We start from the raw sequence: 14994 nt of genomic DNA on the forward strand, positions 1-14994 counted from the left end.
AATTTTTCTGTAATCATTTAAACTAGCTTACCTAGCAAAGTAATCATCCATAACTTAACAACATATCTACTACGACTGGAATTAGATGCTGCTGTTTGGGCATTAGTGATCCATGTGGTTTGGTTTTGTTGTGAACGTACGTTATTTTCTGAAAGAGGTACACAGCTAACTATATGCCTTTCAGCAATGTGTTTATTTAATCTAAAGAAAAATTAATTTCTGTCTGTATTTTGATTTGATTGGCTTAGAATTACAATTATTAATTTGCCTTGCCACATGATTTAAGTGAGGTTATACATAATTTATTGTAAAAAGAGGAAAATATTTCAATTACGTCTTCTAACAAATTTAATCTGGAGACAGTTTTCATGTTTATTGCACTTATGAATATATAATGGACACAAGCAAAAATTATTTAATCAGATTTCCAGAATGTTGAGGAAACATACAGTTAATAAGTTATCCAAGAGCACTACTAATTTCAGAGGACTGACAAGTTTTTAATATTAACTACTATGCGCAGGTAATTACGGGGTTTTGGGTTATTTTTAAATGTGGTAGTGAATTTGATGCTCATTAAAATGATGAACTGATAACACGTCAGCAGGACACAGCGTGTGCAGGCATTCTGCCATTTTCCCACAAAGCTCTGCCAATGTCCATCAGTCTTGATCTGCCACAGTTGTTAATGGTGTTTTAGACCTCTACTGAGCAGAGATTGTTTGGTGGGTTTTTTGATAAGTATCCAGTAGGGACTGAGGTGAGACCACCAAACTCTTTACTTGTAACCTGAACAGGATTTGAACTTTGGCTTCCAGGACTGAAAGTTTAGGCCCCAGTACTGCAAGCTTGTATGCCGGGCACAAGATTCTCAGGGGGAGCAGGAATTTGCTTGTGTCAATTTGCAGGATTGGGATCTTAGCATGCTAACTAGATCTGGTTGAATTTCAGAGGGTCCTGTGGAAAAAACTGGAATGCAAAATCAAAATTTCCCACAAAATGAAAATTCCAAAATAATTAATTTTGAAAATATGGAAACCACCTTATCCAAGTGTTTGTTTTGATAAGATTGAAGCGCTTAATTTTTATTTCTGTATTATGAAATATAATAGTAAAAACAATGGAGTCTAAATGCAGTACTTTGACCATATTGACATGAAGCACTTCGACCATTTTTCATCAAAAATTTGGATGAAATTGATCGTTTCCGTGAAACATTTTGATTTAGGTGAATCGGCATTTTCTGATGGAAAATTTCCCTTGGAAATTTTTTGATGCGCTCTAATGTTAATTCACCATGCTTGCAGTCAGTGTTAACTCATTAGCATCTCTACAGCAGTATTTAAAGTGGGACTTTTATTCCAGAGCTAACTCTGGGGGAGGAAATTGCATAAAACCAGTTGATGTGGCCAGTCATTAGTGCTTTGATATATAAGGTACTATAAAATAGACAATGTGTACTTTGTGCTTGGTAAGATCTCCCTCACAACCCAGCTTCTCTTTCAGTTTGATCCTGCAATGAATTCATAATCCTATGTTTATGAAAACAAACCTTATTTCTGAAACTGTTGTGATGTTACCAATTGAGCATACTTTTCTTTTACCTCTCACTGTTCTTGTTGCAGTCCTAAGCAGAGATACCAAAATAGTAAAAAGATATTCTCGTGCATTCAATGCATGACAAAAGCAGGAACTACTAGACATCACATAAGAGAGCTTAGTCTTGTTAGATCTTCTAACTAACCCCCTTAAAAATACTCAAATACTCTGGTCAGTTTGGGTCATACCATCTCCATAAAAGATGTAGTAAAAATAGAAGGGTGGTGAAAATGATAGAGGCAAGAAAGAATTCCATATTGGGAGAGCATGTTAAAAATGAGGAGTGCTTGAAGAGCTGATAAATATGAAGGGACATGACAGATACATAACATATATAAGATAAATAAATAATAGAGACTAGACAAACCAGGCACTTCTATTTACTCTTCATAATATAAGGAAAAGGGATATCATGATATTGAGTATTCTACACCTGGTGTCACTACATAGCTCTTCCCACAGTCTTGTGCCTTGTTTTGATCTAGGCCTATGTTTGGATCTAAATTCCTAGAGCTGGTTAAAACTAGTGGGGGAAAAATGCTTTTGACCCATGCTTAAGCCTTGTCTAGATCAATGTCTCCCAGGTGAATTATGTAGCCTCTTTGACTGTTTCCCCTCCTATAAAATGACATTAAAAATACTTGATTAAAGTGGCTGCCATTAAAAGCAAACAGTTATCAACTGTTAGCACATTGCTGTATCTGAGATAACAGTTTTTCCTTATACTCACAAAAAGAAATAACTGTTAGCAAATGCTGACTTTTTAATGAGTCACCATTACTTACATGTGGCCAAAAAAAAAAAAAAAAAAGGAACTGACAATGATTAGAGGGCAGCTGAAAAAAAATTATGAAATGAACAAGATGTGTGCCAACGATTTCCTTGATCACTCTGGCCCAAATCCTATGAGCTGCTCTGTGCAGGCAGACCCCTGCACCTATGCAGAGCTCCACAGAAGTCAGTGATCAATGTGGAAAGGGCAGTGTCATGATCACCATATGTTTCCCATGTTGCTAAATAGAATGAGATTCCTTGTCCCTCCAACTGTCAAACTCTAGCAGATCTCATGTGTGGTACCAACATGTAGTGAATGTTTCTGAAAATATAGGTCTTAATCTCCCTAAGCTTAAGTTCCCCTAGCTGTAAAATGAGGGTAATGATGCTTTAAACAGAAAAGGCATTTTGGGGACTAACAATGGTTGTAAAGTGCTGTGTAAGTGTACAGTGTTATAAGGGTCATTCAGTTGCAAAGGTAGGAATCAGAAGTTCTGGGTGCTCACAGCCCTGGGTGTGTTCCTCTAAGTCTTGTGACCTCTATTGCATGTTCTGTATTTCTTTTCCCCACCTATTAATTCCTTCTTTCGTTCATCATTTCTGCCTATTACTTAAATTAGAAATTCATCCACTGATGTTATAATGATGTCACTGATGTCATGTTTAGTATGGAATATTTGTGACATCACAAATGGCACAAAAAGTGGATGAAAACTTAATATGGAAATGATCAGCAGAAAGAAGATAATTGTTGAAGTCAAAGTTCTCATGATGTATAGGGAAAATTAAAACCTCCAATATGATGTTGTAGCGGGGTCTTATTGGAAAACCTGGGAAGTGGGCGGGCGCAAGCCCACCCACTGCTAAAGGCCCCTCCCCCAGCCTACCAGGAGGGACCACTGGACCCAGGGACCAACTGATTACGGGGGGACAACTAATGAAAAAACAGGGACCAGAGTGAGGGTCAGAGGTTCAATATGAGGATACCAGATGGGGACACCGAGCAGAGAACCCTGGACAGCGCCCACTGCTCCTTCAAGCTGTCGAGGGAGCCAGCGGACGCTGCCCAGCGGAACTCCGCTCGGATGCGTGAAACTAGGGAGGAACGGAAATAGGCCCCGCAGTCGCAGAGCACCCCCTCGTCCAACATCCTCCTCCTGGTATTGTAGATGGAGACTTTGGCCAGAGCCAGGAGGAGGTTGACAAGGAGGTCTCACGACTTCGTGGGGCCACGGATAGGGTGTGCAAAGAAGATTTTGGAGGGGAAAAGCAGATGGAAATGCTGCAATTGCCCAAAATGGGCAGATGCATTTTATATCTGCTTTTCTTTTCTCAGCTTTATACCCCACCTTTACAATTTTGCTCAGCAACCCTACTTCATAGCTGAGCTGCTTTCCCCCCATCACATACATAAAAGACTTGGGAAGGTTCATCGTCATAGAAATTTTCAAGCAGCAGACATGCCTCTTCAACAGCACATCTACACAGGTAGAAGCCATTAGTGGACGACAAGAATACAGAGGACACTCTGCATCTCCTGAGACATGCAGAACTTGGCTCTTCCTGGCTCCTTCTGCATGCTGATTCTGACCAGAGGAGAATTGGCCCACATAAAGGGTTCAGTTCTATTCTCATTTATATAGATACAACTCTGTTTAAATCAGAGGAGTTCCACACAGGTAAATGAGGGCAGAATTTGACTCAAGATAAACTCCTTCCCACATTATTATAGTACTTAATGGATTGCACTGTAGCAATAGTTAAAAAGAAAGGTCTGCAGACCTCTGAGACTGTCATTCATTTTTGAAAAAGCCTCTTGGAATCTGCAAGACCCCAAATTTCCTCACAAGCTCCTGTGGCATTTTTAAAGGATGTGGCTATATATTCCACAAAAAACTAGAACCCGAATCTTCCTAGATCCCAGTTATTTGTTCTGGCCACTTGATTACTCAGCCTCTTTTATAATCAAACACTGTTAAAACTCTGACACCCATAACAGATTTACTAGTGAAATTCCTGTGGCATATACTGTATGGTCTGGATAAGTCAATGATTCTGATGCTGCTGCAGTAGTAAAGCACAGGGTTCCCAGATCTAGGACTAACCACCATCTGTTCATTTTTCACAATCAGGGCTGGCGTTAGTGGGTAGCAATCAGGTCAATTGCTCAGGGCCCCATGCCACTGGGTGCCCCCTCAAAGCTAAGTTACATGATCAGGCTTCAGCTTTAGCCCTGTGCAGCAGAGCTCAGGCTTCTGCTCTGGCTCCTTGGTTTCTGCCCAAGGCCCCAGCAAGTCTAATGCCAACCCTGCCTGTAATACTGCAAGCCCAACTTTTTGTGAAAGATAAAGTTGTCTGAAACCTTGGACACAGTGTTCTGATCCTCGACCCTCCGTTACCTTGCATGAAGTTTTTCCTCCGCTCTATCACAAGAACATGGTGTGTTTTTTTTTAATCTACGTGAAGAAGTTAGTCATTCTCTCTCCTACCTTTCTCCTCTTTATAAAAGAAAAAAATAATGCTAGGCATTCTTCCAAACTCTAAGCCCCCGCCCCAAATTTCACATAAATGTTGCTGTTTGTATCTTTGCATGTTATGATTCAAAAATTGCCCCAAATGGTCACGTTTTCTTAAATTCTCACAGTTCTAGTCACCATCCTTCCAGCCAATGAGAACTGAGTGAGCTTCCTACCAAAGCCTGTTAGTGATATTCCTTAATCATTACAATTAGTTATTAGTAAAGCTGGTCAGAAATTTTGGAAATTTCACAATTTTGATTTAAGGAAATTGTTGACATTTTGAGGGGGGGAGAGAAATTGAATTTTTTCATAATAATTTTTGCAAAAATGGTGTCCTAGTGTTTGATCAATTCTAAATGTTTAGGAGGCATTTTTTGTTGTTTATCATTGGGTTTTTTCTCTTCTAATAGAGGAAAAAAATAGATTTTTGATAATCTCTGAGCAACAAAAGCAATTTTGGGAAGAAAAGCTCCCAAGAGAATATGAACTACGTATAGTCTTAATACCATTTTTGCAGGTACTTGGTTCTCCCATACTCAATAGGAAATAAGTTCTTTTAAAAAAATTTCCTGCAGGACATTCCTAGAACTCTAGAAACAGAAGCTGCTGAAGGAAAGAGAAACTTCAGTGAAAATACTCATAGAACGACCATTTTGTTTTTCTATGTGCTTTCAACTTTAGTAGTTTTAACATGAATACTATAGTAACATTTATGATGTATTGATTCATGGACATATCATGACTAATAAACCAAGGGTGGGATCCATGAAGGGACTTAGGCATTGCTACACTCAGCATTATGGCACCTTAGTTTTAGGTTCCTAGAAAATCACAGGAACAACACAACAATCGCTAAGCTGAGTTAGGCTCCCTATACAATGAAAGGGAAGCGATGGGAACCTAAGAATGCAATCCGCAAAAACCAGCACCTAGGTAGGTCCGTGCCTAAGCTTGCCAATAGGAGATGCTGACAAGATGGTCATGTAGTAAGCCCCACCCCTCTCTTGGATATAGGAGCCTCCCTGCAGCCTGGACTTAAGCTCCTATCTCTGCTTAGCGGTCCATGAATGGGAACCTGTCTTCTGGAGTCAGGCGACTTAGGTACCTAAAGTATCCTGAGGGAATGAGTTAGGCACCTGCCTCACTCCATGCAGAATGGGCTGGGGGTGGGAAGGAGGTGATTGTGGTGGTTCCAACCAGCAATTGGAACAATAACCTAGGATGTGAGAGATCCAGGTTCAATTCCTCCCCCTACCCCCACACACTACCTCTGCCAGAAAAGGAGAGGATTTGAACAGGGGTCTGCCACCTCTTGAGAGTGCTTTAACCACTGAGCTATGGGATATTCTGATGTGAGGCTCTCTGTCTCTCCTGCTGAAGCTGTTTCAATATGGATAAATACTTATGTAGCCACTGGGCCAGAGAGAGAGAGTGAGACTGAGAATGTCCATTGGTTATGGCACCCATCTGAGCACCCATGTGCCTTAGGCAGCCAAGGCCTAACCTCCCTTGGTTCCTTGGGGTTTAGGCAGGAAATAAGCATGCGGATGTCTTGAGGGAGACAGCAGTGCTCATGCTCAGAGACAGACAGTGTGCCTAGGGAACTTTTACCCTGAAAACTTAGGCATCAGGTGAGTGTCTACAGGGTTCAGTGGGAGTTTTGTGGATTGCAGTGAAGTCTACCACTGGACTTTGGGTGTTTAAACATGAAATATAGGTGCTTAAAGTTGGGGTTTAGACATCTAAGAACCTTTGCCAGTCCCACCCTAAGTGTGTGCAAGCTGAATGGACGAGTCTCCAGAAAATACAAATGTTTAACCAGATGACAATATTTTTGCATATTATCTTCTTGGAGTAATGTATGCTTTGTGGTGTAAATGAGGAAATTAATCACACATATCCCCTAACATTACTGGGAAAAACAAGACATCTTTTTGTCAAGGAATCTTTCCAATGGTTGCACAGTGGAGGACATATAGATTCTATTAGTCCAATTTGTTTTGTTATTTTATGTTCCAAACTCATTGTCTTTCACCATTAAGTTAATAGCAATATTTATAGACCTAGAAATGGCTTTCAGTTCTGAGGTATCCCATTGAAAATACTCTATTTGTGCTGCTTAAATTCAATGTATTGTGATCAAAATGGCTGATTGTGAGTGCATGAAAATAGGTATTAAAACAGTCGTGAGTGAACAGCAAAAGGTTTAGAGATTGGTTCTGACAAGCATTCAAAATTTATCTGAATCACTTTGGTATGAAATTTTGTGAGAACATGTTTTCTCACAAGACTCCTCCTGGTTCTACTTACTTTCAGTCAGGCTGGAAATATGGCAAGAAAAGTCTCCCTCTACCGCACCCTTCACTCCACACACACTTCTTGAATGCATTCTCTTCTAACAATGGCCCAAACTACAAATCTCAGGATCATATGAAAATGAGCGGGAAGGGGAGTTTATCAAGGTTTCTATTTTCAATATTCAGATAGGATTGATTTGGATAAAATTTGAGATTTGGGTAAAAGTTTGGACTGGAATTTATTTTAACCTAACTCATTCACCAATCCTTCATTTTAGCTACCAACAAATTTTTCTGATAAGCCTTTAGCTTAATAAAAAAATGGAACATTTCAGTATATATTGCCATTTTGGGTTTTTTCAGTTGAAAGAATTGTAACTCTTTTCAATGGTACTCAAAGCATCAAGACAGGTAAATAATATCATTTGTAAAGATTGCCCTTAATGTTAGCTCTGTTTCTATTAGAGTTGCACCTGTTCTGGTTTCAGAGTAACAGCCATGTTAGTCTGTATTCGCAAAAAGAAAAGGAGTACTTGTGGCACCTTAGAGACTAACCAATTTATTTGAGCATGAGCTTTCGTGAGCTACAGCTCACTTCATCGGATACATACATGTATCCGATGAAATGAGCTGTAGCTCACGAAAGCTCATGCTCAAATAAATTGGTTAGTCTCTAAGGTGCCACAAGTACTCCTTTTCTTTTTGCACCTGTACTGGTTACTTTTACCTAGATGAGAAATTGATAATCAATAATGACCAAAAGATGCAAAAAAGTTTCAGAAGCTGGGAGATGAATGACCCATGGTAATGATCACTGGAGGTCTGTCGTCGTCTTCATCTAGTTTTTTCTCCCATGTTAACTTCTCTACTCTTCTTACCACTTTCTCATAGTAAATTCAGCCCTGTCTCTAAATACTATCCTGGCCTTTTAGAAGTTGAATTGGGAAACCAGGTACATGTAATAAACTGCAGTGAGGTGCTCCATTCGAATTGTTGAACTCTCCAGTGGAAGAGATTTGGGTGAGCTTCTTAAAGCCTTAGGACCATGACATTACCCTACATCTGACTAGGTTGATTATCTCTATTATATCTGATCCAATCAGTCTTTGTGAAAGGTTTTCACAGCAGTCCTTGAGGACCAAATCAGTGTTGGCTTATAGTAGATAGGTCCTCATATCTTTGTCCATAAAGGAAAGGGAATTTTACTTCGGGACCCGATAAATCATCTTAGTAAGACTGGTCCAATCTTATATTTCTTATTAGAACATGAGATGTTCAGCCAGTTAGAATACAGCAACCTACTCAATCTTCTTTGTAGTCATTTTGAGTCCACCTTTCTTTAAATCATGATTTGAGGACTTCAGTAACTCAGACAGAGGTTATGGGTTTATTACAGGAGTGGATGGGTGAGGTTCTGTGGCCTGCAATGTGCAGGTCAAACTAGATGATTATGATGGTCCCTTTTAGCCTCAAAGACTGAGTCTATGAGATTGCTGTAGTCATTTGTTGGATGTGCTATCAAAATCAAGTATCTAACAACAATACTTCCTATCAAGAATGGGAACAGAGTATATAAAGGATGTCAGGCTAGTCTGCTGACCTTACCACTTAAACCTTCTTGTATTTGTTATTCAGAATGCTGAATTTTGTGCTTTTTGTCCTGGATTTAGTAGTCTTTTTAGCTTAGGTTGTGTTGGTCCAGGCACACCATATTTGGAATATGTGTGGGCAGAATGGTCAGAAAATGTTTTGCTGTTCTAGATGCTCCGTTGGAATCCATTGGCCTAAGTGTTTCAGGGTCTTAATGAATTCCCATTATGATAGTTTGCTGCTTTCATGTTCTATAATATAACATCATCTGGAATGCTAAGTGTTTAAAAGTCTAGGGGGCAGATCCTCAGCTGGTGCAAACTGTCATAGCTCTATGGAAGTCAGTGGACAGACATATTGCAGTTTTCACCAGCTGAGGATATGCTCCTTAGATTCTGTAAGGTGATCGTTGAAAGTTAGAGTAAGGGTGATATTCACGTCCTGTGCAGAAGGTGAGCATGAGATCTGTGTGTCCCTTACATCCCACTAAAGCCCTGTTTTCAAGTACTAAGAGGTATTTATGTGGTGGATAGGGCTTGTGCTGGCCTTCTACACAGGGTTGAATTTCATCTAATGATCTTGCTTTGATTGTGGCCTTTCTGATGGAGCCTAAAACAGCTTTTCTGTCTGATAGAGGGGATGTGATGAAGGACCACAGAGGAACTATAGAAGCTATTTTGATTTTCCAGAAAAGACCAATTTATATTATAAATTTATAGTGTGTGTGTGTGTGTAAAATATATATATATACACAAATATACATTTTGACATTTTTCTGGAAAATTCTTGGATTTTTTTTGGTAAGATTTAAAAAAAAATTGCTTTTCCATATCCTTAATCCACAATGTTCTTTACAGTAAAATATACTAAAAGACACCCCTCGCAAATTAATACTACAAAAAAATAAAAATTCTTCCCCTTGGATAAAAATCTAATGCACCTTAAATCCCAAATGATGAGGCTGGCCATTGTTGGCATCCAGACTTGAAAGAGTGCATGCTACCTATGATTTCACATACTCGTATGGGTGATCATGTGGCATTGTTTCTGTTCTCTGATTGGTTGGCTGAAACAGAAACAAAAAGAAGGAAAACAAAGCAATTCAAAGATGGCTGCATGAACAAATCTGGCCCAAATCTTTGCCAAAACTCATTCACAGGAGTATTCATTAGATTTTGCTTATCAGCAATGCTTTTGCAAACTACGAAAACAATTTATGGAAATATTAATATTCAGGGTATTGAATCCCATCAAAGCAAACTGGCTTTTTAAAATAAATATTTGCCCTTCCTCCCTCCTCCCCAACCTGGGCTTGTCTCCACCCAGTATTCTCCACTCTACTTAGGAAACACTTTTCCCCATTTAACCCCATGAGCAATTAGCTCCTGCCCCCTATTACGCCCGGCTATACTACTTTAAACTGAAGAACTGAGGTTCTTCTGCCTTTCCTGACCACAACCCCAGCTATAACATGATGCAGAAAATGAACCATTTGTCCCTGATGCACTTCGCTGATTTTCATTTTGGTTTTTAGCTTCCTTAAGAATTACAACTGGAGGACCTTATATCATGCTTCTGATACTGTTGAGTCGATTTTTGGTTGGTTACTAATGTACCACAGAAGTCTCTGGACTGTGTATATTTCCTGTCTGGCTATACTAGTGAAATTTCTGGCTATATTCATCCTTTTGTTTTATTTTGGGGCATCCTTTCTTGGGTTGCACTATAGTGAGCAAGGCTGGGTCTTGCCAAGTTGCCATCTTTAAGACCACAAAGCAGGTGTTTTTTAATACTGATGTGTTGTGTGCAAGTCCCCACTTTAAGCTCGTACCCTGCAGAGCTCCCTTTGGGACAAGACAAGATTCTACAGACCAGTAATAAATAAGACTTTTTTTTGTTTCACTAATTTTAACACAAATCTTGAACTTGCTAATGCTGCGGTGTAGTTCACGGTGTTGATTCTAGTTATTTTAACGTTTCTACTCTTTGATTGACTGTCACATCATGAAAGACAAGGTAGAAGCACAGATAGTTGTTAGTGAGGCTGCAATTTAGTTTTTCTAAAAGAGGAAACAAAATCAGGTCCCACAGTAAAGAAACTCTTCAAAGCCTAATTGTAGTGGGTGCTTTAAAAGTGTTGGAAATGGAGTTTACTATTTTGTTAAGAATCTCAGTAAATTATTTCACATGCTTCTTTCTGTGTCTAGGCTATGACCTTCCAGAAGTGCCACCCCCTACTACTTGTCAACACATTAGTCATATAAAACTCAGCTCATGCCAAACGGACGCAGTTCAGCCAACTATAGAAATGTATCATATTCTACTATGTTCTTCTATTCGTCTAGTTTTTCCCCCCGGCTATGGATACTTTCTGCTGCTTTAAGACTGCAGAGGGCTAAAATTGACAGAGGCTTGTGATAGGGTTAATACTTTCCTCTGTTCTGCTCAGAGGCAGAGAAGGTTAGCAGAGGGATCAATGTGATTAAATCTGTAGGAGAGGAAAGATGTGCCTGTCTGCTTGCTTGCTGCCTGGATGTGGTGGTTGAAGGGTGGTGTATATGCAGCCTGGTTTCTGCAGATCTGGGCTGGATATTACCAGGGATGATCTTATGCTTGCATCGGAGGATTTTTTCACCTGCAGACCTGCCTCTGCAAACCTGCTGGTGTCTCCCTGAGCTAATGACACACCTGGGCTTAAAGCACCCGCCTCCCTTTTTCCTTTAGCTGCATCTTTCTGAAACAGAAAGCCAGTAAGCAAGTGTCAGTGGAGAACAGAAGCTAAAGGAGAGACAGATCACTTGCTTTAAGGACAATCAGACACATACACGCATTCTCCAAGCAGCTACACTGCTACCAGCAAAATAAGCTGGACTGATCTTTCCTCTTAGCTTGCAGCTTTAACCTTGCAGTTGACAAACAGGGAAACAGAAAGCAAGGAAAAGAGTGGAAAGCTAAAAGCACATAGCTGGGAGGATAGAAAGGAGCAGGGGCATGTGGATATTGGCTATCTTCTTGTTCCAGAGCATCTTGAATGGTGAGCAATATAATCATTTAGTTTGTGATTCATTTAATTTCAGCTAATTGGGAAAGGTGTCAAAGGGAATTGGATGATTTTTTATCTTTTGTGTTTAAAGCATCACGTTGGTTGTTAGCAGCTGTGGGGAGAAGGAAGAAATTGCTCTGTAATCATTTAAACTAGCTTACCTAGCAAAGTAAGTGCCCATAACCTAAGTGTGTTACTATATATTATCTTCCTCATTCAGAATAAAACTGTGCTTGGTGAAATAGGGATAGATGCAATTTTTCTTTTTTGGCTGAAAAAAGTACAGAATTTTGCCAAGCAGAGCATCAATCTGTAAGAGCATACTGAGTGAATTTGAAGGGCTTGTATATTAAGCTTTTGGATTTTGATTTTGTTTTCATGTTTTTATATTTCAATGCTTAAATTGTCATGGGATTTAACCAAAATAATGCAGGCTTTTTATTTAAGGGAAAATATTTTTAAATTTTCTCTCGCCATCATTTCTCTGAGAAGATACCTGCTATGTGTTCAACACACTCATTTATGTAAAAATATGCACTGATAAGCATTACATCATCTTAAAAAAGGTTGAAGACTCTTTCAGTCAATTTCAAAGTTATGAAGGGGAAATAACAATGGAAAGACCGTGAAGAATAAACCCTTATTTGTGTACTCCTCTGCAATAGATAAATGTTTTCACAGTTTTTAATGTTATTAATACAGGTGAGGTTTTATATATTTAATACTTAGACTAACTATGTATCATCCTAAGGTGCATATTGAATTATACAACACTTAGGTAAATTGTACATAAATATAGTATCTTTAAGGATAGAAAACAAATTATGGTATATATTGTGATGCTAGTTATTCCCATTATTTTTCTTTCCTGTTTTCAAATTTGAGAACATAGCTCTGCCTAAAATTGTACACAGACAGTTAAAATAGAAAGATTAAGCACACAATTTTCAAAATAGACAAACCAGACAGAATAGAAAAAATGTTGCTTGAATGAAGGATACTCTCAGGGTAAAGTGCAAAATTTTTCCTGGAAGATGCAAATATAATTGAAGCTCCAAGCAAAGGGTGACAAATAAATGCTGGATGAGAGCGCCTTCACATCTGCTTAGGTAGATACTGGATGGGAAAATACATTGATAGGCAAAGCAAATCCAGTATGAATAGATAGAAATATCATAAAATTAAGGCATTAAGAGATGAAGCAGGAAGGAAAGTAAGGGAGTAAAGAAAATGTATCGAGAGGTATGTTTTTATGCACAGTATACTGTACAATGCAAAATGACCAAAATAACCCCCAAACTTTTTTTTTATTTTGAAATCCTCCTAGCAGTAAGACATTGCAAAAAGTTCTGGCATTAAGAATGTATTTATTTATTTTGTCAGATGGCACTATGCCTTTTTTGTATCCTCTGCAAGCAGATATCTTGGAGAAAAGATTTGCTTTTAATAACACAGGATCACTGTGAAAGTATATTTGCTTATCAGGGCTATTCAGTTAAACAAGGATTTGCATAGAAAATTAGAACTGCAACATTTGTGTCCAAAAATTGTATGTCTTTAAAAGACCGATACATACGTACCCTGCACACACACCAATTCACACCCATTTAAATTGCATACTTTTAAGGTAGACTACCTGAAAAAAAATAAAATAAAACCCGCAATTCTGAAGAATAATACATTAACCTTGTTTTCCTTTTAAGGTTGAAATTGTATGAAAAACAGTTTCTCTCATTTATTTATGTAGTCTGCAGCAATGTCACAGTTTCAACATTCACAAGTGTGGACCAAAATCAAACAGAAAAAATTCTCAGAATACATATTTATCCTTAACACTCTAAACCCAGAAGATACATGTATCTTCCCAGATTTTATGCTGATATACATACACTCTGTGTGTGTGTGTGTGTGTGTGTGTGTGTGTGTGTGTGCGCGTGTACATATATACATGGTACATATACACCACAATTTTTTAAATCTTACAACACTAGAAATAGCTAATGGATGGTTCAGTGAATCTTTATTAACTTAAAAACTGGTTAAAATGGGATATTTTGACATTATTTACTATATCATTGAAAATTATAAGATAGTAAGGTAGGGGTGTGTGTGTGTATTGCAGATTCTTATATGTACACACCACAGGGTATGTATACCAGCATAAAATCTGGGAAGATGATACTTCTGCATTTAGGGGTGCTAAGGGTAAATATACATGTATTCTCATAATATGATAAGTGTTTCCTGAGGTAGTGTCTGGCTGCATATAAAACATCAAATGCTCACTGTTACTTTTACATTGTGCTTTCAGTTACACTGTTGAATTTAGAATAAATACACTATTCACATGACTCTAGTAAGATTTTGGTGATATTTTGAAAATGATTAATACTTCGGTGTTTGAAGGAAAATACAGTATGCACAAATGCAAATATTATATACACATTTATTTGAATTGGTCTGCCTTAAGGTAGATTATTTTATATAATATGTGGCACTCTTTTATGATGCTGTATAAAAATTAACTCTTGAAGCTTGACTTCTGTTATTGCTGTTACCCACCTGCCTTTCAGAAGCCCCCTGGGAAATGCACAAATCTACTTACAACACACATGTGCTCTTGCACCCATGTGTGTGTGGCATCTAATTATGTTCTAGATATATTATAAAATGAAATAAAAATCTAGTATATCATGTAAAACTGCTAGTTTTAATTTCTTTTCTTTTTTATTTAACAAACATGGGGCCCAATCCTGCAATCTTTCTATCCGGCAAAATTTCTATTGGAGAGTTACTGGGAGCCATCTGAATAAGGACAGCAGGATTGGCCCCCATATCTCCCTATAATCTCTCAGCACAAATAAATCTCATCACAATAAATGGCACCTTCATTGGATGGACTTACTATCTGTAAAGTATCTTACTTATGAGTGCAATAGAATATTAGTACGCTGCAATGGCCAAATAATAGGATTCCTGGACAAATTTCTAAATTCTAACCCCAATTGTTATTTCTAACTACTGATTTTATTTATTAACACTTGGTTTCTTAAAACATGGATAAAAAGTATTATTAACCATAAATACAGTCAAGCCATTTGAGAAGATGGGGGTACCCTTTCTAAACAGTGAATTAAGCTGCATAGCTCCAACTGATGGTAAGGTGAGTCAT

The 14994-nt window shown here is 38.3% G+C and overlaps 1 protein-coding gene across 1 annotated transcript in view; it reads left to right on the forward strand.

Annotated features, from left to right (window-relative positions):
• Positions 1–11530: 11530 nt before the first annotated feature.
• DSCAM (DS cell adhesion molecule) overlaps positions 11531–14994 on the forward strand; it is a 628496-nt gene continuing 625032 nt past the window's right edge. Inside the window, exon 1 of the mRNA XM_073360366.2 lies at positions 11531–11813. Coding sequence (XP_073216467.1) covers positions 11771–11813 — 43 coding nt within the window. The 5' untranslated portion in view covers positions 11531–11770. The remainder of the gene's footprint in view (positions 11814–14994) is intronic.

Source organism: Lepidochelys kempii, chromosome 1 (assembly GCF_965140285.1).
Source record: "Lepidochelys kempii isolate rLepKem1 chromosome 1, rLepKem1.hap1, whole genome shotgun sequence".
NCBI lineage: Eukaryota > Metazoa > Chordata > Testudines > Cheloniidae > Lepidochelys > Lepidochelys kempii.